Genomic DNA, 26,111 nt, shown 5'->3' on the forward strand with positions numbered 1-26,111 from the left:
GGGGAGGTGCTGTGTCAGTACCAGGTCGGTCAAAGCTTGTGTGACCTCTAGGTAGTGAACAGAGCTCTGTAGCAGGCCGGGTTCCTGCTGTCAGCTGAAGGCTGCGGCTGTTGTGACACGAGCCATGATGCAAGGAGGGAAAAGAACATTCCTTCTGGGCCAGAGCGGGGCAAGACTGTACCCTGCTGGTGCAGGGAGAGGTGGAGAATGGGGGTGAAAAGGGAGGGGGTAGTAATGGGGCATTGAAGTTCACCCTGGTAGCAGCTTCCTCTGCTTCCTCTCGGTATGTTGAGATGATGGTAGTGTACAGAGAACAGGTTGAACCTGCAAAACGGAGCTCCTGGGTTCATTAAGGGATTGCTCCGAAACCAGAAGTGAAGCTGCTTTCCAAGGCCGTTTGGTCTTCGTGCTCCCTCTGCGATGATATTGTGTACGTGGATGGGTACAGTGTGGGGGCACGCTGTGCGGTGCTGAATGGGGCACAGACGGCTGAGCCACTGCTGTGACAGTACACACAGAATTTGTGTTTGGCTGGGCCAGTTCCAGCAGGCAGAACGGCAGTTTGTTAGCTTGCTTAGCTGGCTAGCCAGCTGTCTGTCTGCCATCTCGAGAGAGGGTGTGTTCGCTGGACTGGGGCGATAGGAAGGAGTTGCAGTCAGTATTGCATGTGGCTGGACCACCTTCCTTCTGTGCATTACTTGCTTTTAGCTAGGTCTTTTCTCAGGTGGACCTAGCCTTGGTGGAGGAGCTGAGGTTCCTGAAACTCCACATACCAGGTCTCTCCAAGGTGAGAAGTTGCTCCCTTGGCTGGAACGTTGATACATTTTTGTTTTGTTTCTGTAGATTCTTGGCTTCCTGCCCAGAAGGTCAAAGTGAAGTGGAGATGAGGCTCACCAGTTAGCGTTCTGCTGTTAGCATTCATTGCAACAGGAGAGCTTTGCCAGCCAAGAACATTTAAAAATATGTCCCCTTATGATCAAAGCTGTTTGTGGTCTGCGAGTCTGAAAAACTAGCTATAGCCTTGTGATCTGTGGCTTTTGTGAGCACCACTACAAAACCTACTACTTTTCGCATAGACTAGGAGACACTGTGACTTGTCTTCACTGCATCCAGCTGGCTTTCCCAAACCATCTGTCCCTTACGCTGTGGTCTCCTCTACCAGACAACTAAATATTGACACATTTTATAAGTGCTTGTCTATAAATGCTACAAGTCTAAATACTAAGATGGGTGAACTTGAGTGCCTGGTATTAAATGAGGATATTTATATAATAGCATCACAGAAACGTGGGAAATGATGACAATCATTGGGACATGGTAATTTAGGGTACAAATATATAGGAATGACCGAGTAGGTGACACTCGTAGGGGAGTGGCACTACATGTGAAAGAAAGCAGAGTCAAATATAGGGAAAAAATGGCTCAAACTGGACCATAGAATCTCTGGATAGAAATTCCATGTTTGAATAAGAAGATAGCAGTAGAAATACACTACTGATCACCTGACCAGGATGGTGATAGTGGCTGTGAAATGCTCAGGGAGATTAGAGCAGCTGTAAAAATAGAAAACTCTAATATTAGGGATGTCAGCTATCTCCGTATTGACTGGGTCCCCTCAGGACAGGATGTCAGCTATCTCCGTATTGCCGTGTCCCCTCAGGACAAGATGCAGAGATAACATTTCTAGACACCAAGAATGACTGTTTCCTGGAGCAGCTAGTCCTGGAACCCCCGGGGGAGACGTAATTCTTGATTTAATCCTAAACAGAACAGGGGATCTGGTCCAAGAGGTGAAGATAGCTGTACCACTTGGTAATAGCAACCATGAAGTAATTAAATTTAACATTCTTGTTTTGGGGGGGTGGGACCACCAAAGAAGCCCACAACAGTAGCATTAACTACAAAAGGGGGAACTATGCAAAAATGAGGAAGGTAGTTAAACAGATTAAAAGGAACAGTCACACGAGTGAAATGCCTGCAAGCTGCATGGAAACTTTTTTTAAAAAACATATAATAGAGGCTTAAATTAAATGTATATCCCAAATAAAAAATATATTAAGACCCAAAATATGCCCTTGACTAAATGACTGAGTAAAAGGTGGTTAGAGGCAAAAGGCATCCTTTAAAAACTGGACGTCAAATCCTATTGAGGAAAACGGGAGCATAAACTCTGGTAAGTCAAGTGCAAAAGTACAAATTAGGCAGGCCAAAAAAGAATGTGAAGAGTACCTAGCAAAAGACACAAAGCAACAGCAAAAAACAGTTGAGTGCATCAGAGGCAGGAAGTCTGCCAAGCAATCAGTGGGGCCACTGGATGATCAAGGTGCTAAAGGAGCACTCGGACAAGACCCTTGCAAAGAAGCTAAATGAGTTCTCTGCTTCTGTCTTCACTGCAGAGGATGTGAGGGAGATGCCCACCCCTGAGACATTTTTTCTAGATGAGATACTGTCCCAGATTGAGAGGTCAGTAGAGGAGGTCTTGGTACAAATTGATAAACTAAACAGTAATAGGTCACTAGGACCACCACATGGTATTCACTCGAGTTCTGAAGGACATTGCAGAACCACTAACTGTGGTATGTAACCCGTCACTTAAATCAGCCTCTGTACCAGATGACTGTCAGATAGTAAATGTGATGCCAATTTTTTAGAAAGCATCCAGAGCTGATCCTGGCAATTACAGGCCAGTAAGCCTAACTTCAGTATCAGGCAAATTGGTTGAAACAATAGTAAAGAACAAAATTCTCACACACGTAGATGAACACAGTATATTGGAGAAGAGTCAACATGGCTTTTGTAGAGGGGAAAATCATGCCTCGCTAATCTATTAGTTCTTTGAGGGGGTCAACAAACATGTGGACAAGGGGGATCCAGTGGATATAGTGTACTTGGACTTTCAGAAAGCCTTTGACAAGGTCCCTCGCCAAAAGCTCTTAAGCAAAGTAAGCAATTGTGATAAGAGGGAAGGTCCTCTCGTGGATCAGAAACTGGTTAAAAGATAAGAAAAGGGTAGGAATAAATGGTCAGTTTTCAGAAAGGAGAGAGGTAAATAGCAGGGTCCCTGAGGGACCTATACTGGGACCAATACTGTTCAACATATTCATAAATGATCTGGAAAAAGTAAATAGTGAAGTAGCAAAGTTTACAGACAATAGAAAATTATTCAACATAGGTAAGTCCAAAACAGCCTGGGAAGAGTTACAAAGGGATCTTACAAAACTAGGTGACTGGGCAAGGAAATGGCAGATGAAATTCAATGTTGATAAATGCAATGTAATGCACATTGGAAAACATAATCCCAACTATACATATAAAACAATGGGATCTAAATTAGCTGTTACCACTCAAGAAAGATCTTGGCGTCATTGTGGATAGTTCTCTGAAAACATCCACTCAGTGTGCAGTGGCAGCCAAAAAAAGCTATCCATGTTGGGAACCATTAGGAAAGGGATAGATAATAAAGACAGAACATGTCATAATGCCACTGTATAAATCCATGGTACTCCCACACCTTGAATTCTGCGTGTAGTTCTGGTCATCAGTGGTATACTAGAATTGGAAAAAGTACAGAGAAGGATGACAGAAATGATGAGGTGTATGGAACAACTTCCATATGAGGTGAGATTAAAAAAGACTGGAACTTGTCAGCTTGGAAAAGAGCCGACCAAGGGGGGATATGATAGAAGTTAATAAATATGAATGCTGTGAAGACAGTGAATAAGGAAGTGTTGTTTACACCTTCTTGTAATAAAAGAACCAGGGGTTCTGAAATTAATAGGCAGAAGGTTTAAAACATATATAAGGAAGAAGTACTTCACACGATGCACAGTCAACCTGGGGAACTCATTGCCAGGGGATGTTGGGAAGACCAAAAGTATAATGGTGTTCAAAAAAGAATTAGATAAGTTCAGGCTATTAGCCAGGATGGTCAAGGATGCAACCCCATGCTCTGGGTGTACTGAAGCCTTTGACTGCCAGATGCTGGGACTAGACGACGGGATGGATCACTCGATAAATTGCCCTGTTCTGTTCATTCTCCTTGAAGCATGTGGCATTGGCTAGTCAGAAGGCAGGATACTGGGTTAGCTCGACCATTGGTCTGACCCAATATGGCTGTTCTTATACATTGATTCTTGCCCTCAGGCATAGGTCTGCTCCTTGCAGACTTCTTAGTTTGCAAAATCTGCTATAGAACTAGGATGGGGGTAAGTTAGGTCCCAGTTCTACATACTCGTCCCCATCAAATTCATCATCCCTGGTAAATCTGCAGCAGGTCCTCTGGTCTTTGTTCTTGCTCTCCTTCCCAACTTTGCCTTGTTTCTAAAGTTATGGAGCAAAGAAGGCTGGAGGATGAGTAGCTGGCTTTCAGAGTCTGGCTGGGGGTGTCAAAGACCATGTGAAGCTCCTAAATTCCGCAGGGTTTCCTGTTCAGTTTCCTCCCAGTGCATGCCGAACCATTTAGAAAAGGTTAAAAAGCCTCATCTAGTTCAAATGTTTCCCAGGATGGGACGGGTGAAAATCCATCTGAATTCATTACTGAAATGTACCCACTATGTGATTGTGCGGCACTCCAATGACCGAGGCAACAAAGGATAAAAGTCCCTCCTGCTACCAGCAGTGGGAAATCTGGAGTGCAAGAGGCAGAGGTCTGTGGTTTTTTGCGGCTGTAGGAGCAAGGTTCTGCTCTTCTTACAGCTTTTGGGCAAAGGCTGCTGTAGAAGTGTTTACCATTCTGAGAACTGACATGCAGCGACATGCATGCTTCAGTTCATGCCAGGACTATTGTATGTAACTATCAGCATGCTTAGCGTGCTGCACCTTTTAAACCGCATGTTGTTGCAGCAGCATTGAAACCTGTAAGTACAAATGTCAATTAAAACCCTTGGCTTCCACCTAGCACCTGTGTTAACACCAGCCCTGGTGATAAAGGTCCTGCTGACTTGCAAGAGAAACAGTGCCGTGGCCCCATGAGCCTGAATTGTTTGAATTATTCCGTGTGTAACATCTCATCATTGACCTTTCATTTGCGGGCTGAATTGAATTGTATTTATGTATAATTCAAGCTCGGGTACTTGTCCTACATTACTGTACAAGAATGTTAGCAGGCCCTGGGGTGGTTTGCCATCGGATATGCTGGCCTTTTGCATCCTACCTTCCTCTCCTCCACACACACAACTCGGGGGGCCGGAGGGGGGAGCGTTTGCTGGGCTGAACAAGAGACCGTGTCTTTCGAGAACAAAGGTCTCCCTCATGCCAAGGGCAGGATCTGGAACGAGCCCTTCCAGTTGTTGCTGTGAGTCTCCACGGTTTCTGCAGTTTGGGCCCTTTTCTTGTTCTGCTAACGTTGGTGTCTGAGAATTTCAGTCTGTTCTCAAGGAACTCCAAGAAAATATTTCTGTATTGAGACTAATTACAGGTCTGTGGATGCAGGTGATCTACAGCTGGCATCTTGTGCGCTACAAGGTACGGGGTGTATTCCTCTGACTGTGCCAGTGACTGACTATCCAGCCCCTCTCGCCAAGCTCCTAGTCTACTGACAACTGCTTTCACAGCCGCAGACAGGCAGACTCCTGTTCTGTGCCACTGGAAATCTCATTATGCCCTCGCCGAAGGTTTAATCCTGACTTCAGAAAGGGAAGCGATTTAAGCGAAGTGTGTCAGTCAGGTCCTGATTCCTGTTCTTCAGTCCCCACCACAACCCTATCCCCTGTACAGATTTCCCATTGCCAGATACGCTGCAGGATGACATCAGAGTTTAGCTATTGTCTAATGTGTATCTCCCATTTCTTGCTGCTTGCCTGCTCCCCGTTCTTATTTAGGTCTCCCTAAACCTCCTTTGCTAGCTCTCGGTTCAGCTTTCTTGGTGTTTACACTAGTCTTTACACTCCCTAATTAACTTCTGGTGCCTGTTACCATTTCACTGGGGATGAGTTTCTGTCTTAACAGCTGTCACCACCTGCCCCGTCTTCTGCAGTGGCTTTCCTGGTTCACCTCACAGTTCCTGGGGGATCCCTCAACCCAGTGGCCCACTTCCCAGCACACGTGGGAAGATGGGCGTCTTCCCTCCAAGCCCCTGTCTTATCCTTGCTGGCTGGGAATCTTGATGTTCCTGAAGGGTTCCTCTTACGAGGTGCAGCATAACCTGACTTGTTAAAGGGAGTGCTGGAGGGAGCAGTCCCATATGACTCTAGCGTGCTGCTCCCATTGTTCTTCACGTAATAAAACAGGCAAAGTGATTATCTTCTGGTGGCACCTTTCTCGAGGCGTGGAGGTGTGAGCCCTGATTCGCTCTGTGAAGCTGCTGCGGAATTCTGTGACATCGGACAGTCTGGTTGTACATATGTCTGGCTCTCCCCAGACTAGTGGCATTGCCAGCTGGAAATCCTCTTGCTCCCAAGAGATTGAGCATGACCTAAAAATGACAAGTACGCAGGTGCTGAAGCACTCACGGCTCCGAGAAAGTTGTGGGGAGGGAGATCAGGCAGATAAATGTGTACACCCCATTCGATGGGCATTTGGGGATCACAGGGAAACCTTCACTGCTACCCTGTTCCTTTGTAATAAATCAAACCAACCAAACCCCATAGGGCTGGTAGAAGAGACTGTAGCAGAGGCGAAGGCGGGTATTGCTGCTTCACTCCCTGTGCTGTAACTGGCAGACAAGCAGGCAGCTGCATTCTGACCAGACCCCTGCACAGGAAAGCAGGTGCATCTGGGCATGGCTGGGGAGAGGCTTTTCTGACCACATCCCAAACACTGGGTCAGTGCGTTCTGGCTTAATTCTCTTGTTTAGTCAGAGCTCTGATTGTCACCTGGAAAGGGAAACGCTAAGAGCTGAGCCTCCTGTTTGTTTGATCTGGAATGAGCGGGAGAGAGCTGGAATAAACACAACCTGGGCTTGCTAGAAAGTGGCCCTGCAGCTCATATTTAGCCAACTCTATCGCTAAGGCATGTACTCGGAGCTGCCACTGGACGGTTGGCCTCTTCTGGACCGTTACATCAGGTCCCATACAGACGTGTCTTGCCTTATCTGGGTTTATGTGCTCCTCTGGGAGAGCTGCAGACAAATAAAAGACGAGTTCCGTTTCCTGTTGCACCACTTTCACCCCAATGGGTGATACCTGCGCTAGTATTATAGTGGTGGACGGGAGCTGTCAGATACTGAGAGCATTGCCTTGTTTGTGGGGAGTGGACCACATCCACCCTGACTAAATTGGCCTTGTCAACATTGGTTCTTCACTCGTTAGGTAACTCCCTTCTCTTCACGTGCCAATATATATTTATGCCTGTATCTGTAATTTTCACTCCATGCATCTGAAGAAGTGGGTTTTTATCCATGAAAGCTTATGCCCAAATAAATCTGTTGGCTTTTAAGGTGCCACCAGACTCCTCATTGTTTTTGTGCACACATCCAGGGACCTGTGGGTACACGCTGCGCCCATATGAAGCTGGTCCCCAGGCTGATTTCACCTGGGACCAGTAGTAATAGGCAGACTGGTGTACAACGTCGTGTGATGAATTTCTGTCCTCATCAGAAACTGGTGCAGGAAAGTGGAGCGGGTGAAGGGATACTTTCAAAATGGAGAGTGGGAAAGTAGTGCGGGGGTGTGCTCCTCCTCGAGCAGTGTGTGAAGGATGGCCCAGCGGCCCAGCTCTGCATTGCACGACGCCAGTTGGTTTCTAGCACAGCTGGATCAGCGAGCGCGGTTCCGGAGTCGTTTCTGTGTTCACAAGTAGCTGTAGAAGTGTTACCGTTCCCATGCCTGTGGGTCTAACTCCTTGCAGGCTGCCCGTGTCATGCTGACAGCAGGGCCTGAGGTGAGCTAGGGCAGGTAAAGAGCTGTTCTGCGTGTAATTGGTAGGTGCTTGCGCTGGCAATAGCCGAGTGCTCTCTCCTCCTCTCCCCTGCCTGTTCCTAGTTGCAGGTTACGCTCAGGAGACCTCTGACTGAATGGATCTTTTGCCTTGTGTGCCCTCTGCGAGGTCCAGCGTGCTTTGCCTTGCTGTGTGTAGGCGATGCCCTAATGCAGCCAAGGCAGCCTTTGCAGAGTAGGGGCGTTGCAGATGGGCACATGACGACCTTTCAGGATTTTCCTGAGAATCATGGCGTGAAATCTTGTCTTAAGTTGCTTTTGTTTGTAAGCAGACAGTATAGCCTGGAAACTGGTACCTTCAAGCATGGGCTGATCCTAGCAGTGCATGCTTCAGCCAGGGCTTGGTCTGAGTGTTTCACTGAGGTGCATCTTGATGGCTTGTGGCCGCTCATCCAGTGCTAATCACACTCCTGTTACAGCTGTGTCTGCGTCTCTTCTGTCACAGACAAGGGGGGGGGCATGGGGCTTCCCTTTAGGTGGCTGAGACCATGTTCTAATCTCCACAGTGGGGAGGGGGCTATGGAGGCAGGCCAGGGGTTGCCTTTAAGCTGGGAGACTGCTAACAACGTCATGCAGTTGTGCCAATGTGTAGTCTTGGTGCAGTGAGCCAAATCTGAACAGAGACTGAGAGCCCCGCAAAGCCCTTTGTCATAAGGGGAAGGCAAAGGCAGAGGCATGTGGGGACGTGGAGGGCAATTGGAGGGGCAGGTACCCACCCCAGGTGGTATAGTGCTTGCCCCCAGCTTCAGCGGGGCTTGAAAAACTCACCCAGCTCCTACTAGCCAGGCTGAACTAAGGGCTTGAGCAGAGCCAGGCCACTTCCTTCCTGCTTGGTTCCTCAAACCCCATTTCTGCCCTCCCCTTCTCGCCCTCCTCCAGTCCCTTCCCCTCAATAACTTACCCTCCGGCCATCCAGAGAACAGCCTGGAGCCCTGCTCCCTGCCAGGCTGGGCCTCCATTGCCCTTCACTTCGCTCAGCGTGCCGCGCTCAGCAGTTCCATTCTAGCCCCACTCCCGTCCGCCTTCTGCCCTCTCTGCTCCCCCAGAACAGCTCGGATGGCCTCTTTCTGCTCAAATCCTTGTACGCCGTCTCCTGGGCCTACCAGCTTTCTTGGAGACTGTCCACCATGCCCATCCCAGGCTTGTGATCCCTTGGCCTTTGGCTCCATCCTCTCCCTGTTCTCCTCCTACCCCGCAGATTGCTTCTTTGGGACCTCGTCGTCCTCCCCGCTCGCTGAGGTCCCTCAGGGCACCGTGCTGGGCACCCTCCTCATCTCCCTTACGCTCCCTGGGCGTCTCCGAGACTCCTGCCGTCTCTGTCGGCCTCTGCTTTGCACTTGTCTCCCTCAAACTGAAATTTCAGCCTGTCTCCCTGACCCCCTTGTGTATTTCCAGCTCTCAGCTGAAATGCAACATGGCCACAGCTGAGCTGCCGATCTTCCCCAAAGCCCTTCCCCCTCCCTGCCTCTGTCATGCTGGGCAGAACCAACCCACATTCGCGCCTTTGCCTGCCCGCTAGCCCAGCATCCAGGCAGTGTCTAAATCTCACACGTCTCCTTCTGGCTAGGCCGGGGGTCTCAAACTGGGGGTTGGGACCCCCTCAGGGGGTCGCGAGGTTATTACATGGGGGGTTGCGAGCTGTCAGCCTCCACCCCAAACCCTCCTTGCCGCCAGTATTTACACTGGTGTTAAATATACAAACAAGTGTGTTTAATGTATAAGGGAGGTCACCCTCAGAGGCTTGCTGTGTGCTAGGGGTCACCAGGACACAAGTGTGAGAACCACTGGTCTAGGATGTCAAAGCTTCTGTCGAAGCCCTGACCTTGCTTCCTGATTGCTGCAGCTTCCGCCTTTCCGGCCTGGCCTGTCTTTCAAGCTAGAATCTCTGTGGTCAGGGCTTGTGCCCAGTCCGTAGCACAAGGCAGCCCCTGTCGGGGTGTGGCCTGTAGCCTCTGCTGCAGTATAAACGATTCATGGGTTGAAGACAGAAGAGCCCTTAATCTGAGCCCCTGTAATAACGCAGCCATAGACCCTCACCCAGTGATTTCTCCACCAAACCCATCGATTCAGGGCTTCTGGAAACCTCCAGCCTGGAGTTAAAGGCTGCAAGGTGATGGGGATTAATAACATGCAGTTTACCTCTTATGCTGGGCAGCCAGTATGTGCTCCCAAGTGAGTAGCCACAAGATACAGGGGCCAGGCTTGGCACAGGGCTGCAGGAGAGCTGCATTCTCCCCACTGCATCTGTACAACGGCACCTGTGCTGCTGCTGCACGGTGCTTCCCCAGATGCAGCAGCTGAACACAGCCAGAGGGATGAAGACCTGTCATCCTCATCCCCATCAGTTTCCCTGGCTCCTGCTGGCCTTGCTGAGGCAATGCTTTGTACAGCCACAAAAGGAGGAGTGACATGAGGGGGTCCCAGTGGCTTGGGAGAGGGAGGGGAGTGGCGGGAAGAGAGGTGTGGATGGCTGGGGTCTAGCTGGAATGATCTAAAGTTGGGAGTAAGCTTGGTTCCTCCCCCTCCAGGCTGGTAGACCTGTTAGTGTTGGAAAGGAGGCTCCTCTGATTCCTGGGTACACCTGGTAACTTCCTCCAGAGCCTGCAGGTTGACTGAAGAGGCAGCATTGACTGGTTCCAGAGGGTGTGGTATCTTCTGTGAGCCAACATGTGCACCCACCTTACTGCCCTGATGTCCGTATCAGTAACACGCTTCCCCTCTCCTGTTCCTCCTAGTTACAGCTACATGATCGATAACGTCATCCTGCTGATCACCGGGACGTTGCACCAGCGCTCCATCGCGGAGCTGGTGCCCAAGTGCCATCCGCTAGGAAGCTTTGAGCAAATGGAAGCTGTGAATATTGCTCAGACCCCTGCAGAGCTCTACAACGCAATCCTGGTGGATACGCCCCTGGGTGAGCAGTGTTTATTCAAAGTGCCTTTCAGCTGGGCTTGGAACCGGGCTGCCCATTCATGCACTAGGACGGGCACAAACCCGTGTTTCTGAATCCGGGACTACAGAACTGTCTAACCACCGAGACAGGCATGGTGGGTTTTACTGCCTTGTATGTCTTACCTGGACTATCTTGTGCATCTACAACTCAATGATCCGTGTAGCGACCCCCTTAGTTCCCCATCAGCTGCTCTACACATGGTCTTATGCAGAAACCTGAAGGTAGAAAGTTAAAGTGTGTTAAATGTAATTTTCTTTTAACGCTATTGTCTTGACTGACACACAGGTAATGCAGGGCAGTTTAGCAAATAATCTGAAGGCCCTCTGAGGGAGTGAGGTAATTTTACTTAATTTAGCAAGTTGGTAGCACAGATTTACTATTCCCATTGGAACACTGAGCAGTTTGGTTGGTACACTGGCCAGTTTTCTATGGGCATCGTTCCCGATAGCTCCCACTTGCATTCCTCTCTGCCTTTACTTGTACTGATGCAGGCAGTAAATACAAGCAGTCACTCCATAAACCATGAGTGCTGTAAACCAGGAGTTCCGGTTGGAAAACTGGCTTACCTTATACCGATCTGTAGAAACTAGCAGAAGTGTTACTGTTATGTTGAAAGAATGGTCAGCAAAGCCTTCTCTCACCAGCAATGAGACATAACAGTAGAGGGGGAAAAGTAACTCTCCAAGTGGGAGATGCCACTAATTTTGTTAAATGTTGGTAATTGCTGTGGTCTGCAGAGCCAGACTTGTCTACGTCCCACTGTGAAACAAGTACTTGAAACTCATTATCCCAGTGGTACTTAAACATCCCGGGTACAGCAAGAGACAGGCCTAAAGCCAGCGGTGGAGCAGTCTGGGAGCAGATGAGCGAATGCTTCCATTGTGCACAGTGGCTGTCTGGAGACACAGGCCTCCTGGGCTAGTGTTGGCAAACTGAGTTAAAGGAACATAATTGATGGGATGATTCACGAGCAGTTCTTCTAGCTGCTCCAGAAAGGATGCAATTCCCCAACAGACTGAGTCCTGGTGGTACAGTTGGTAGCAGCCTAGATTTTCATAGCTGGGAAAGAAAGTGCTTCCCATAAACACAACCTGGGACGATGAGGCAGAGAAATAGTTGATGGGAAAATGACTCATTAGACAAGGAGCCAAGAAATTGGTCAAAAACTGAACCAATAGCGAGAGCTCTTGCTCCCATGTATTGTGTGTTCCGCTAGGGAAGGATCCCTTGCAGCAAAGCCAAAGCGTTGACATACGTTCCCTGAACATGAGCGTGGGAAAACAGAAAGTGAACCCTAGCATAAAAGGGGCAGCAAGATGGGAGCGGAATAAACACCAGGGCCCTTAACGCAAATAGCAACCACAAGTGTAACGGAAGGTACTGCAAACTCTAGTACGTGGGAAGTGGTGGCCTGTCTCACAGGATGGCAAATTCCCAAAGCTGAAATGCATTGTTTAAAAAAGTCTGACCAGCTGTGCAGTGTGTCCGTCTCTAGGCTCTAAGTGTCCAGGGTTTATATTGAATGAAAATGACGATCTCTTACTGAGAAACAAGGCGGTGTAGAACATTCCTGTAGGTCAGAGTCTTTAATCCAGCTCTTTACCTTCCTAAAAGCTTAATATCCTCTGCCCCCGTGAACGTCCCATCACCGTTACAGGCATATGGACTTCCCTCTTCCTCCATTTGATTGCATTTGCCTTCTTTTTGTCTACTTCAGCATTTGTTCACCACCGTGGCTGGTGCTGGCCCGGTCCTGGGGAATAGCGAAGTGCTGCCTAACAAACAAGCATGCTAACTGCAACTGCTGCAGTCTGACATGCGCCCGAGTCTGGGACCTAATAGCCTTGCAGCTCAAGGCACCCTAGGAAATTCAATTTCTAAATGGCACTAGTGTCACCACCATAAAACTACTGGTAAGACACTGCCCCTTCCTGCAGAGCTCTGTGGGAGGCCTGGTGGTTCCCCGGCTTTGCGGCACCATAACTCCCGGGGACTAGAAAAGGCACAGCCAGTCTTTTTCAGAAGAGTTCGGCTCCCATCTAGGCACCAGAATACAGGCCTGATTATTCCGAGCTCAGCTCCCAATCCGAGCACTTTTGAACATCCAGCCGTAAGGGTCGTGCTGGGGGCTGTGCCTTTGGAAACCTGGCCTCCTGCTTGCAAAAGGTCTTACACTCCAGTCCCTCTCTGGGGAGCACAGTCTGCAACTCGGAGCAGCAGGAGCACGCTGCAATTTTGCTCATGGCTTTCTGTGTGTGTTTCAGCTGCCTTCTTCCAGGATTGCATATCCGAGCAGGACCTCGATGAAATGAACATCGAAATCATCCGAAACACGCTGTATAAGGTAAGTGTGGCCCTCGCGGGGAGGGAAGGAGCTAATGAAACAGCTTCCTGGAGTAACAAACATCAGTGACTCGTGCTGTGAGGGGGTGGGGCATTGCTGGTCGTTCTGCTGTGGAGGGAGCTGAGCAGGGGGAGCGCTCATGGAGCGCTGTCCTAGCTGGCTGTTTCCAAAGACAGCTTTTCCAGGCTGGGTAAAGAGAGTGGTTAGTATGTTCGCTGTATGTCGTAAAGCCAGCTAGAAGCAGCTCCCCCCGGGAGCAATAATGCAGCTAAAACGTGGCCGAGAACAGGGTCTGTGTCCAGGATGGAATGAAGCAGTGTGCCGGGCTGGGGGGTCTGGAGGTTGGTTCGCACAGTGCTATTATATCCAGCTTGCTAGTGCCAGCTGCTTCCAATCTCTGCTGCGGTGTCAGCCGACTGGCAGCGAGGGTGTCCTTAAAGTACCCTTTGACCTTGCATCTCTGAATAACCTTGCATGAGTTGTGCAGGCTCTGGCGGAGGGCTGCTCCTTGGCTGACAGAGGTGGCCACAGAATCCATGTAACATGAAGACTGCTCCCTCGGGCCTGGCTCCGAGATCATGGACCAGTAACGTGCTTTTTTAAAAAGTGAAGGTTTGCTTGGGGAAAGGCTTTAGCGCCTCAGCCGAGCTGCTGGAACAATGGATACCCCAGCAATGCAGCGGCATAGAGGAATAAGGAGACGGCATGTGTACAGAGCTAACTGCAGCTCCTACCAGTACGGTCTAGTTCTAGCCAGCACTCTCAGGAACTTCCCATTAATATGAAAACCAACTCCTGTGCTTGTCACAGCCAGTGCTGCCATGAGGCTATCACTCCATCTTGAGTGTCTGGTAAAGGGCGGGATACAGATTATATCTGTCTTCCTTGTTTTCATAATCGGAACTAGCCAACAGCTGGGGTGTGACCTCTGCTTCTGATGGGTGATAGTGAAGGTCAGTTTCAGCATGGAGGCTAGTTAGGGGAAAACGTGCTAAGCTGAGTGTGGTCTCTTGCATGCAGCACGTGTGTGTGTGTGTGTGTATATGCCTGGCATGTGCAAACAGCTTGGGACAGTGTATTTGTGTAAAAACAAAACACATATCCCTGCATGTACTCTGGTCCTTCTCAGTGCTCTTTTCTAAACCCCTCTGGTTCTGCAGAAAAGGACCTGGGGTTACAGTGGACGAGAAGCTGGATATGAGTCAACGATGTGCCCTTGTTGCCAAGAAGGCTAACGGCATTTTGGGCTGTATGAGTAGGGGCATTGCCAGCAGATTGAGGGACGTGATCATTCCCCTCTATTCGGCACTGGTGCGGCCACATCTGGAGTATTGCATCCAGTTTTGGGCCCCTCACTACAGAAGTGATGTGGACAAATTGGAGAGAGTCCTGCGGACGGGAATGAAAATGATTAGGGGGCTGGGGCACATGACTTATGAGGAGAGGCTGAGGGAACTGGTTTAGGTTGGATATTAGGAACCACTATTTCACTAGGAGGGTGGTGAAGCACTGGAATGGGTTCCCTAGGGAGGTGGTGGAATCTCCTTCCTTGGAGGTTTTTAAGGTCAGGCTTGACAAAGCTCTGGCTGGGATGATTTAGTTGGGGATTGGTCCTGCTTTGAGCAGGGGGTGGGACTAGATACCTCCTGAGGTCCCTTCCAACCCTGAGATTCTATGATTCTGTGTGACGCAGTGGCCAGTACTGTGCACAGTATCCAGATGAGGCTGCTCCAGTAGTTGATATAAAGGTGCTAGAATGTTCTGTGGTGTTCTCCATCCTGGGCTTATGTATCCAAACAGCTTTCGCTTTTCTGACCACAGCTGCACATGGAGCAGAGGTCTCTGGTGAGCTGCCCATAGCAACATTGTTATGTGTTGCCCAGTCTCCTGGGTTTTAGTTGTCTCTGAGGTTCCTTGCTGCACACTCCCTTTCCAGATGTTTAATAAATACATTAAACAACATGGGACCTAGGACAGTGTCTTGAGGCCCTGCTGTTTGCCGTTCAACCCTGCTCATTGCTTTCTGTCTCCTAGGCAGGTTTTGATCCGTGACAATACTTTGTGTCTCGCCCCGTGACGATATCAGTTCAGTCCCTCAGGTACACGAGGCACGTAGGGGTATAATTCCGCAGGTCACCCCATGAACTGCTTAAATATGGGCATGTTTGCCTCCCTTCAGTTCTCTGAAACAGTGGCTGATGCCTGTGATCAAAAGGACCTCGGTCAACTGCCAAACATTCTACAGCTCCTAGTTTTGCTTTTAAACTCCTTGCATTTGTATAGAAACTGTTCTCGATTTGTTTTTGACAAATAATTCCCAGCTCCTGTACGGTGCTTTTTTTTTTAAGATGGTGTTTGATTTGTATTTAATTCCTTTATAGGACACTGCTGATTTTGCAGACATTGCCTGTGTTCTTACCTCTGGTCGCTGGAGGTACAATACTCCTCAGCACAGGGACCGTCTCTAGCGGCATGTGCAGTGCACGACAGGCCGGAGCCCCTTTAGACCCTAGGGTATTTGTCAATAACCCTCCCGAGGGGCTGGCTGCTCGCTCTGGGCCCCTTAGCGTGGGGAGGGTGGGGGTTCCCCAGTAGCTCTGTGCACTGGCTAGCAGAAAACTCTAAAATGCTGCAAGTTTGTCTGGCTTGTATAACTCAATAGCAGGAAGGATTTTCCTCAACTTTTCTCCCCAGATTTGCTTCCAGGCTGAGGTCAAACGTGGCGCGGGGAGCAAGAGCTCTCAGGGAGCTGGTCAGGAAGCTCTGGGAGAGATCTGGGGCTGCAGTGGCAGTTCTGGCCCGAGAGTGGTGAAAGGCAGAGCTGAAGGCAATGAGTGTTGGGCAGATGCTGTCACCCTGGGGCCCAAGCGAGAGCACCCCGTCCTGGGGCACGTCACATTCTTGCTTTCCCGGTTGAAAGCCCGTTTGGAAATGAGGAACACCTTTGCCCAGAGCAGCACTCCCCACTGCCTCCCGCTGGTGTACCTTTCTCGCTCCCTCCCCACTGAGGTTTCCTGGCATGTTCCAGTTGTGAATGTGCAGCGAGGTGACTCGCTGTGAGACAGCATCTTCCTAGGAAGAGTTTCACTTAACGGCACTTCTCTGGTCTCTCACTGGAGTCTGAAGCGACAGCCTGGTATCTCAGCATGTGTCTGACCCCAGAGGCACTTTAATCTCTCCAGCTGGCATTCCACAATGACACCCCCCCCCCCGCGCTCCCTGGGGAAGAGGGGTGCAGGGAGCTTGTCTTGATAGAAAGGGTGGGTTGAGGGTGTCTTGCATTTTCTGTTAGCTACCCAAACATAGATGGCACTTCACAGAACAAATGAGTCTACAGTCTGCGCATAGACCAGGCCGGAGTGATTCTCAGCTACAACAATGAGACTGTGGTTCCTTTGGTTTTCCTGTGGTCATCAGGCCCTCAATGGGGACTTCTTAGTAGTGACCCTGTGTAGCACAGTGGAGCTGAATGAGACAGTCCAGCAGTTTACATCACTAGTCCTGCAGGTGGTTGGTGTTGCAGTCCTAGGGTAGGTGTGGCTGTGGCGGGTTAGATTACAGAACCCCCCCCAGGAGCTGCCACCTGGTGTGCCAAGACTACCTCTGCCCCTGCTTTCCCTGCCAGCTCTCGGGACCCCAGCACCCTGTCTTGCTGAGCCAGGCACGCCCGTCTGCTCCAGCACAGACCCAGGCTCTGAATCACGTCCCCTAACAGCTGTAGGCTTGACAGAAAGCGGCTTACAGAAGTGTTCTTGGCTTTTAACACTTAAATGCCCAACACCCAATGGGGTCTAAACCCAAATAAATCCATTTTGCCCTGTATAAAGCTGATGCAGGGTAAACTCATGAATTGTTCGCCCTCTATAACACTGATAGAGAGAGATGCACAGCTGTTCCCCCCCCCCCCTCCAGGTATTAATACAGACTCTGGGTTAATAAGGAAAAAGTGATTTTATTAAATACAGAAAGTAGGATTTAAGTGGTTTTAAGTAGTAACAGACAGAATAAAGTGAATTGCCAAGTGAAATGAAGCAACATAAAACGGGCAAATTTAAGCCTAATACAGTAATACAATTGAGTACAGATAACATCTCACTCTGAGAGATGTTTTAATAAGTTTCTTTCACAGACTGGACGCCTTCCTAGTCTGGACACGGTCCTTTCCCCGGTACAGCCCTTGTTCCAGCTCAGCTGGTAGCTAGGGGATTCCTCATGATGGCTGCCCCTCTTCGTTCTGTTCCACCCCTTTATAGATCTTTTGCATAAGGCGGGAATCCTTCGTCCCTCGCTGGGTTCCCACCCACCCCCTTCTCAATGGAAAAACACCAGGTTAAAGATGGATTCCAGTTCAGGTGACATGATAAGACTTCATTGCCCACTTGCCAGCACACATGTCTACAGGAAGACTCACAAGTAAAACAGAGCCATCTGCAGTCAATTGTCCTGGCTGACGGAATAATTACAATAGGCCCTCAGTTATATTTCATATTTCTAGTTTCAGATACAAGAGTGGTACATTGATACAAATAGGATGATCACTCAGTAGATTATCAGCTTTGTAATGATACCTTACAAGAGACCTTTTGCATGAAGCATATTCCAGTTACATTAGCATATTTTCATAAAATCATAGAGTGCAAAGTCACCGTAGCTTTGCATCTCTTGTACCTTATCAGACAGCCTGCCCCATGGGAGGTAAGGTGGTGGGCACAGGGCCTTCAGCAGGAAGTGCCTTCTGAGCTGGAAGTGCTGTTACTGGCTAGACCAGAGAGAGTCACCCACACGAGGAACTCCAGCATACCCTGCCTCACTGCCCATTTGTTTGATTTATAGACTGGAAGACAAGGGACCAATTAGAGGAGCCATAGATGTATTCACAGTGAGGGCCAGGCTGCCTACCCACTTCTGAAATCCACCTGCAGCCTCTCTCCTCTTTGGCCTCCCTCCACTTCCATGGAAGCATGGTGATTGGAGTGGGTGGAGCTTCATGGGGATGTACCAGATGAGCAGTAGTGACAGGAGACGCGTGCCATGATGCAGAGGTCCTACTGGGCTCATGTCTTGAGGCCTTTTGACACGTTCGGAAATGCTTGGGGATCATGTGGGCTGTAGATAAGTGTCACTGGTCCTCTCATCTGCTTGGCTTTCTCCTCAGGCATACCTGGAAGCCTTCTACAAGTTCTGCAGCATCCTGGGCGGTACAACTGCAGACGCCATGTGTCCAATCCTGGAGGTAGGCTGCAGACGGGACACCCCTGCACATTCTGCACGGTATAATGTAACAGTAATCACAGTGTGCGCTGCTCAGTGCGCTCCAGCCAGAGCAGCTCAGAGCTGCTGATCGAACACAGAGACATTGGTTTCTAAAATTCCTTTGCACTTCGGTGCATGTGGCTCGCTTGCTTGGCTGGGGAGCCAGGAGAAGCTGTTGCTAGCGCTGGGAAGCGGGTGATGTCATCGCAGCAGGCTCCACAAACACCTTCCCACTTTGCCCTCTGCCAGAAATGCGAAAGGCCTGGGAGGTGGTGCATTTTGACTTGGAGAGGAGCCCGGGGACAGAGCAAGTTATGAAGCAGCCGGAAGGGCAGAGGGTGGGATGTGGCTCTCCCCATTCCTGGCAGCCAAGCCCATGAGTATCCCTTCCACGGGTCTCTGCTCAAGTGGCCAGGCGCATACCTGTCCTTGGGCGCACTCTGCCCCTCAGTCAAAGGGACTGGTGGAAACCTCTTGTCAAGGCTGATTCCCCACTCTGGCACTTCAAGTGCAGAAGGTGGGGGCCCGCAGGGATTCTAAAAATTAATACTGGCCACTCCAGGCTTGTATTAAACTCCCAAGGTTGCAGCTTTTCTCTGACCTTGGCTGGGTAGATGCTGCCACCACCCAAATGCAAACCCCTTGGAACCCAGGAAGGTGCACTTGGGAATTCCTTCCTGTGGGTGTGTACGTGCGCGCACACACACACACACACAATTAGCTTTTGCCCCCAGCTATTTAAACAATATGCACAAACCTCTTAGGACACCAACAATTCAATCCTGTTTTTAAAAAAAAAAAAAAAAAGTTCTTTTTTTGGTTTTTAATAAAATTTAAGAAAATACATCTGGAACTTAGGCTTTTGCTAGATTTTAAAAGAGCAATTCCAAAAATTAAGCACCCAAAATAGCTTCCTTTGGGTTCAGCTTAAAGGTTACAAGCAAACAAAAGCGTCTGGGGTTAGCACGGAGGAGTCCACCAGCCAATAGAAATAAACAGAAATAAACCTAATTGCGTCTTTCTAAACATTTCTGATCTACTTACACCTCTGGGGGTTCCAAATACGTCATTCTAGGTATGAGCTGATGCTCTATGATCATACCTGGCTTAACGCTTCTCATAGCATAACCGTTCCCTGTTCCCCTCTTTCCCGGAGAACAGCAACAGATACAAAGGGGAAGGTTTTTCCCCATTTTAAAAAGTTCTAGCCTTGCCATTGGTTCTTCTGGTCAGGTGCCCACTCCCTTTCCTTTACCTGGGGGACTTTTTAACCCTTTACAGGTAAAGCAAGCAGAGAACAGCCACCAAGAGGGACTTTATAGCTAACTGGCTGGCTCCCCCCACCCCCTTCATTTATCACACCACCTGTGGCCAGAGCTTTCACACACCTTTTCTCTGTTGTGAACTCCTGGCAATGGAGTGCAACGCTGCGCCTCTTGCGAGGCTGTCTCCAGCAGTTCAGCCTTGTTCCCTGTGATTATTGCATGCCGAGGAGCCAGCATCTGAACAGCGATTCTGCAGACAGGCTACACAAATCTGTGCCTGGCCTTAGAAAATCGACCCTGGGGCAGTGACTGCGTGCGGCACGCGAGCGCCCGAGTGCAGTAGGTGGGACAAGCAGTTGATTTGCTAGCACAGAGACCAAACTGATTAGTCGAGACGTGGTCCCCAGGTTTTCAGGCCATCGCTCCCAGTTCCTGAGCACTCCTCAGCCTGGCTCTGAAGCCAGGCTGCTCAGTAGGAATGGTGACTCCCTCTGCCACCTGGCATTGTGCCCCACAAACAGCAGCTGGCTGGGGGGCTCTGGCCACATGTGCCAGGCTTGTGCCACAGGCTGTGTAGCCTGGCCCTGCTGAGAGTGGCAGAACTGTGACTGGTTTGTGCCTCCAGGGCTCTCACGTGCCCTAACGAAGCTGGATTTGCTCTTTATCACTGGCCTGGCCTTGCTCCATTCATCGGCCTGCAGCTTGAGCCCTGCATTTGCCAACTCCCGGCGGAGGGTTTGTGCTTTTCCCAAGGGGGACGGGCACAGCACTGCCTAATGCCGCTTGTCTTTCTCTTAGTTTGAAGCGGACAGGAGAGCCTTCATCATCACCATTAACTCGTTTGGCACGGAGCTCTCCAAAGAGGACCGAGCTAAGCTGTTCCCGCACTGCGGGAAGCTCTATCCTGAGGGCCTGGCCCAGCTAGCCAGAGCAGATGATTACGAGCAAGTCAAAACAGTAGCTGACTACTACCCTGTAAGTACCCTCGGGGGGTCCCAGGAGCCACTGCTCTCCACGCATTGATCAGCGAGTTTGTGGCACAACATGCACGGAGAAAGGGGGTGGGGGCGGATACCCTGGTGCATTTCAGGATTTGTCTGGCAGGGGCTCAGCAACGCTTCCTTTGGCTGAGAGAGGGCTGGACCGGGCTCCCTCCGGCGTCACTCGGTGCCGTGCTGGTTGCAGGTGGGATACAAGGTGCTGTTTACTCCTTTTTTTTCCTCTGCTGAAGAACCTGAGTCATCTGCTGCACAGGGGCATTGAGACCCAGTTCTGAGTCCCCATGTCTCCATCCAGGCTGGGGTCACGGAGCAACAGGGGGGCACTCGGGGAGGTGGTGGCTGAAGGGACCCCCCGCCTTATGACTGGACCCTAGCGTTAGCATGCTGTTTGGCGAGTGCCTGGAAACCTGCCGGGGACCTGTTCAAATGGCACGAAACCTGTTGGGAGCCTGAGGATGGAGACCCGTCTCATCTAGAATGATGCACCCCCCGGCAGGAATCTGTAACCAAGGCCTTGTCTCAACACACACTGCACTGGTTTAACGAACGGTGCCCTGATCTGCATGGGTTAACTTGCACCTGTAACGCTCCAGGAGCCAGGTTTAAACCAGCGAGTGTCCACACAGAGTAGCCCTGGTTTATTCATAGACTCCAAGGCCAGAAGGGACCACTGGGTTCAGCTCATGTGACCTCCTGCATAACACAGGCCAGAGAATGATCCTGAGTTAATTCCTGTTGGCACCAGAGCAATGAAATCAGTTTCATATTTGCACTTGTCTACACACAAACCAGGCCCCAAATCTGCTGTCATTGACGCCTGTAGTTTCAGTGCAAGCCTGTGTGGATGCTCACTCCAGATTAAGTGCCCTATTTCCAAATAATGTAAGTGGGTAGTAAATCATCAGTGCTTGCTGCGGTGAATCCTGGCCTTCCTCCGGGAGCCAGCCCAATGCCCTGCTGCTGCCAGCCTGGCGGAGGGACAAGAGTCTGCTTCACTTCTGACGGTCATTTCTTGCTGTCTGTGGTGCAGGCTGCTGTGAGAACTTGCCCAGGGTGAAAGGGTTTCTGTCTGGAGCTGGCACTTAGCTCTCTGCAGGGTGGGAAAGAGGGCTGCACCCCCCCAGCAATGGGGGCTGGGTGATGTATAAGCACTCTGCAGGGAGCGTGCTGCTAGAGCAGGACTGGGAGGGACGATGCTGATGCTGTGCCGGGTTCTTGCTTTGATGCGTTCCTTGACCCCTTCCTCTTGCCGTAGGAATACAAACTGCTGTTTGAAGGAGCCGGCAGCAACCCTGGAGACAAAACCCTGGAGGACCGTTTTTTCGAGCATGAGGTGAGGGAAGGACCCTCTGCTGAGCCGTAGGATCTGCTGCAGTGCTCAGCGGAAGTCTCCAGAGCAGCTGCAAAGGGATGTCTGGCAGCAGAGTCGCAGTCACACGGTGTGGGGGGGCGACTGGCTCAGACGTTCTGTGCCCTGCCACCTGCCCCTGCTTTTCTTTCCAGCCCCTAGCTCCCTGCCAGGTGATTCACCGTGGAACCTAGGGAGCAACAATGAGCTTGCAAAGGGCTCTTGGGGCTTCCCCAGAAAGACAGTGGCAACCCAAACCTGGTGGGTATGTCCCTGCTCTCCTCCTCCACGCCACTCTCCTGCCCTGGCAGCAATGGCAGCTGGTGCTCAAGGATAGGCTTCTCCTATGGACTCTGCACAGGCACTGAGCCTGCACTGCTGGGTGCAACAGGAGCTCCACTCCAGCTGGGGCCATTCATCCCAGGAGCCCTGTTCTCTGGAGCGCTGGGCTGCTTTGCTGTGGGGCTGGGAATGGGGTCTCTGGGGGGGGTGTGGCCTGCTGCTGGGAGGGGCAGTGCTGCAGGCAGTGACCCCTGCTCTTTGCTCTCGAAGGTGAAGCTGAACAAGCTGGCTTTCCTCAACCAGTTCCACTTCGGGGTTTTCTACGCCTTCGTCAAGCTGAAGGAGCAGGAGTGTCGCAACATCGTGTGGATTGCCGAGTGCATCGCCCAGCGGCACCGCGCCAAGATCGACAACTACATCCCCATCTTCTAACCGTCCTCGGCCCTCCTGCTGCCGGTGGAGCCCCGTGGAACTGCCCTTCCCCCCCAGTACATTCCGAATCATCACTAGTCCTCGCTCCGGGGGCGGCTCCTCTCTGGAACGGGCTCGGATGGAAACTGGCCAGTCTGTTCCGGAGCTGCCGTTGTTTGTGTGAGTTCTGTGCGCTGTGAGGGGCCAGCGGGGCCTGGGACAGGCGCGGGGCCGGTGCAGCTATGGAGCACGAGGGCTCCAGTCCACGTATTATAATTGTACCTGTGTCACTGTACTGATCAGCTGTGTGCGCTTCACCGAGCGAGCCAGTGCTGATCTCTGAGGGAACTGGCATCTCTCAGCCAGTAACTCCTTGCTCTTGAGTGACTCGTTAGATATGTGTTGCCTGAGTTGAAATGTCCCTGTACCAAGGCTGAGATCCGAACTGTCTAGCTCCAGGAAGTATTGTCCCCAGAAGCTTCATGTGAGTGTCTCTCTTGCCACCCTTAGTGTAGCGGATGCTGCTGTTTAATTCCTGCATCATCTTGTGTCTGACTCCTGCGAGGGCAGAAAGCCGAGCCGCCCTTGTCCCAAGAGCTGAGGCGGAAGCAGAGGTTCCTGCTGGCTATTGCAGGGCTCTGAGCAGCACGCGGTGGCTGTGTCCTTCCCCCCGTCACCAGGCGGCACGTGCCCCCCATGGCCCTGCTGGTGCTGAGGCAGACCAGGCACTGAAGTGGGGACCTGGCCAGCAAATGCCTTTGCCCCAGAAAGATTCTTGCTAATCTGCCCTCAACCTGGGACCAGGTAGCGAGCGAGGCTGGCCCTGCAGTGGCTGTGGGGGCAGTACGTGCCTACTGCTGAGTGCAGGTGCTAGCCAGCCTGTCCAAGCCCCATGGCTCCCCCCGGGTGCCCACCAGCTGCCACTCTTCTTCTGGGAGCCCCTGGCCTCTGCCCATTCCTGGGGGCTCTGAGCTGGCTGGCCTGCCGGGCCGGCTGCCTGTAACCTGGGAGCGGCCCCCTGCTTCCTATACAAACTGCAGTGACATGTCCCTGTGTGCAGTGAGCAGGCACCACACTCCCACGGTTAGGAGCACGTGTCCCCATAACCACTGCAGGCTCATTCCCAGGCTCTGGGGGCAGGGGCTTGGCTGGCGGCTCTGTTTGCCCAGGTGGTAAGATGGTCATTCAAAGGGATCCAGACGGCTATTGAAGTGACCTGTTGCTCTTTCTAGGCCAGGGCTTTCTGGGAAGCTGCCAAACCCCATCCCACCCATGCTGGGCGTCTGTCACCAACACTGGGGTGTTGGCGGGCAGTGCAGGTAGCGGCCTCGGCCTGTAACCGCCCTGCGCAGGTGGGCTGGCTCGAAGAGCGCGCCTGCCTTCAGCGACATGGGTTTTGCAGCCCGTTAATGGAAGTTGAGATTGGGGGAGTGGGAGACCTGAGGAGCATGGGCTTGGAGCGTCTCCTGCCTTCCCTGCTGCTGGCTTTGGGTCGCTGCTGCTCTGCGCACGGAGGGAGGGAAAGGGTGACTTCTGGTGCCCTTAGCTACCACCCGCACACACACGCTCTCTGCTCAGAGCCCCCTTGGCCCGTGCAGAGCTCCACCCTTCTTTTCAGTCTCTGCTCTGCTGCTCCCTGCAGTCAGGTTCCTTGGCATCCAGCTGAAGGTTGCTGGAATTGCCCTGTCCCCAAAGCAGGGTGCTCAGCAGGCTGGGGGTGGTCGTGGTTCCTGGCCAGGGCCTGGCTTGCTCCAAGCTGGCACTAGACGGCTCTATCTCCACAGCTTTGTGCTGCTCCCACGTGCATGTGTAGGAGACGCGTAAGAGCAGGCTGGACGCCCTGGCCTTGCTGCTCTGTCACTGCAGAATGGTTTGCTGTCCTGGCTCCCCTCCCCCGTGACAATAAATATCTGCCTAAAGCACCGTGCTGCCTGGACTGGTTTCTCGCCTGCAGCTCCAGGAGCCCTTCCCATCTGTGGCGGTGAGACAGGCGGCCCTGTGCTGAGATGGCCGGGGCAAGGCCAGGGCTCAGAGCCTGCAGCCTTTCACTTGAACTGGGCTTGGAGCCACGTGTCAGCTCCCAGCCCCTGGCAATCCTTGGGCATGGTCAGTGCTGCTACCAGTACCCCTTGCCTGGGCCAGCTCTCCCCCTGCCGTGCAGGCCTGCGCGTATGGGACAGCAGCCGCCTCACATGCTCGTGCTGGCTGGCTGGGCGAGTGCCTCCCCAGGACCCAGTCCAGGCAGCTGCTTTCTCTGACGAACAGTCCTGGTTGTGGGCCCAGGCTGGGGTGAGCTTGGTCGAAGCCTCCAGCTTCCCCGGGGTCTGAATTCGTGTTTGGAGCCATCCCAGGGTAGGTAGCCAGGCTGCAGAACAGCTGCCGCTGTTACCCCATGGCACCTGCAGGGGCTGGTGCTGCTTGGACAGATCTGACCCCTGGGGCCGCAGGCAGGATTATCCCCATTTCATAGCTCAGTGACTCACCCTGAGGCCTAACTCTCAAACACGTTCCTCCTGGGCCGTTCCCACCAGCCTGTCCCACCGCAGGAATCCCGCAGCAGCCCTGGTGCGGTTTCCCACATCAGTAAGGGCCTTGTCACGGGCTGGGCTGCCTCACTGGGACCACGCAGGAGACTGGCACTTGGGGGTGGAGCTCCTGCAGCCTGGGCCAGCCCATCACCCCCTCACTGGCTCTACTCTGGTATAGCACCGTGTCCTGTGGGGTCCCTGGGGCCAGGGCTGCCCACACTGCATGGGCTGGCTGCTGCTACTGCTGTCCCCTGGCGAGGAGCATTCAGGTCACTCCAGGAAAGCCAAGTGGCAGATCCTGTGGGCCAGTGCCCTCCCCCTTCCTGGGCCCCCAGCCTTCCTCCCCTACCGCAGTGCCTGCCCAGTGCCCTTCCGGTCCTCAGCCCTGCACCCAGTGAGATGTTTCTCTGTGGGTCCTCAAAGGGTTGAGCGTAGCCAGAGATTCCCAGCTGGGCTCCTGCCCTCACTGGGGCTCTTGCTCTTTATATGACATGGACGCTATGAAAGAACCACACAGAACTAGACCCGAACAGGCCAGGCCTGGCTACGGCTGCACGCTGCTGCTCTGGCTGGGTGAGTGATCGCTGGTGGCCGTGACAGGGCTGAGCGCTCTGTGCACACAGGGTCACATAGCTCTGCCTGCCAGAGCTCCTGAGGGGTGTGGCGGGCAGGGACTGTTCTATGCACTGCAGCAGGCGGCTGCTAGCTCGGCGGCAGATGCAGAATGGCACAGCCTGGCACGAGGGCAGCCGCCTCACGTTTGGCTTGTGCCTGGGCTGGCACCCGCCCACACGTGGGGAACTGGAGCGCTGGGTGGAGGCCGTGGAGCGATGGGCCCCTAGGACCTGGTTA

The 26,111-nt window shown here is 51.9% G+C and overlaps 1 protein-coding gene across 1 annotated transcript in view; it reads left to right on the plus strand.

Annotated features, from left to right (window-relative positions):
• Nucleotides 1-24,654, plus strand: part of ATP6V0D1 (ATPase H+ transporting V0 subunit d1) — a 76,908-nt gene extending 52,254 nt beyond the window's left edge. Inside the window, exons 3-8 of the mRNA XM_039503298.1 lie at nucleotides 10,610-10,788; nucleotides 13,092-13,171; nucleotides 18,327-18,404; nucleotides 20,488-20,664; nucleotides 21,946-22,023; nucleotides 22,591-24,654. Of these exons, the coding sequence (XP_039359232.1) occupies nucleotides 10,610-10,788; nucleotides 13,092-13,171; nucleotides 18,327-18,404; nucleotides 20,488-20,664; nucleotides 21,946-22,023; nucleotides 22,591-22,752 (754 nt within the window). The 3' untranslated portion in view covers nucleotides 22,753-24,654. The remainder of the gene's footprint in view (nucleotides 1-10,609; nucleotides 10,789-13,091; nucleotides 13,172-18,326; nucleotides 18,405-20,487; nucleotides 20,665-21,945; nucleotides 22,024-22,590) is intronic.
• The last annotated feature ends 1,457 nt before the right edge of the window (nucleotides 24,655-26,111 follow it).

The sequence above is a fragment of the Mauremys reevesii genome, linkage group 16 (assembly GCF_016161935.1).
Source record: "Mauremys reevesii isolate NIE-2019 linkage group 16, ASM1616193v1, whole genome shotgun sequence".
Lineage (NCBI taxonomy): Eukaryota > Metazoa > Chordata > Testudines > Geoemydidae > Mauremys > Mauremys reevesii.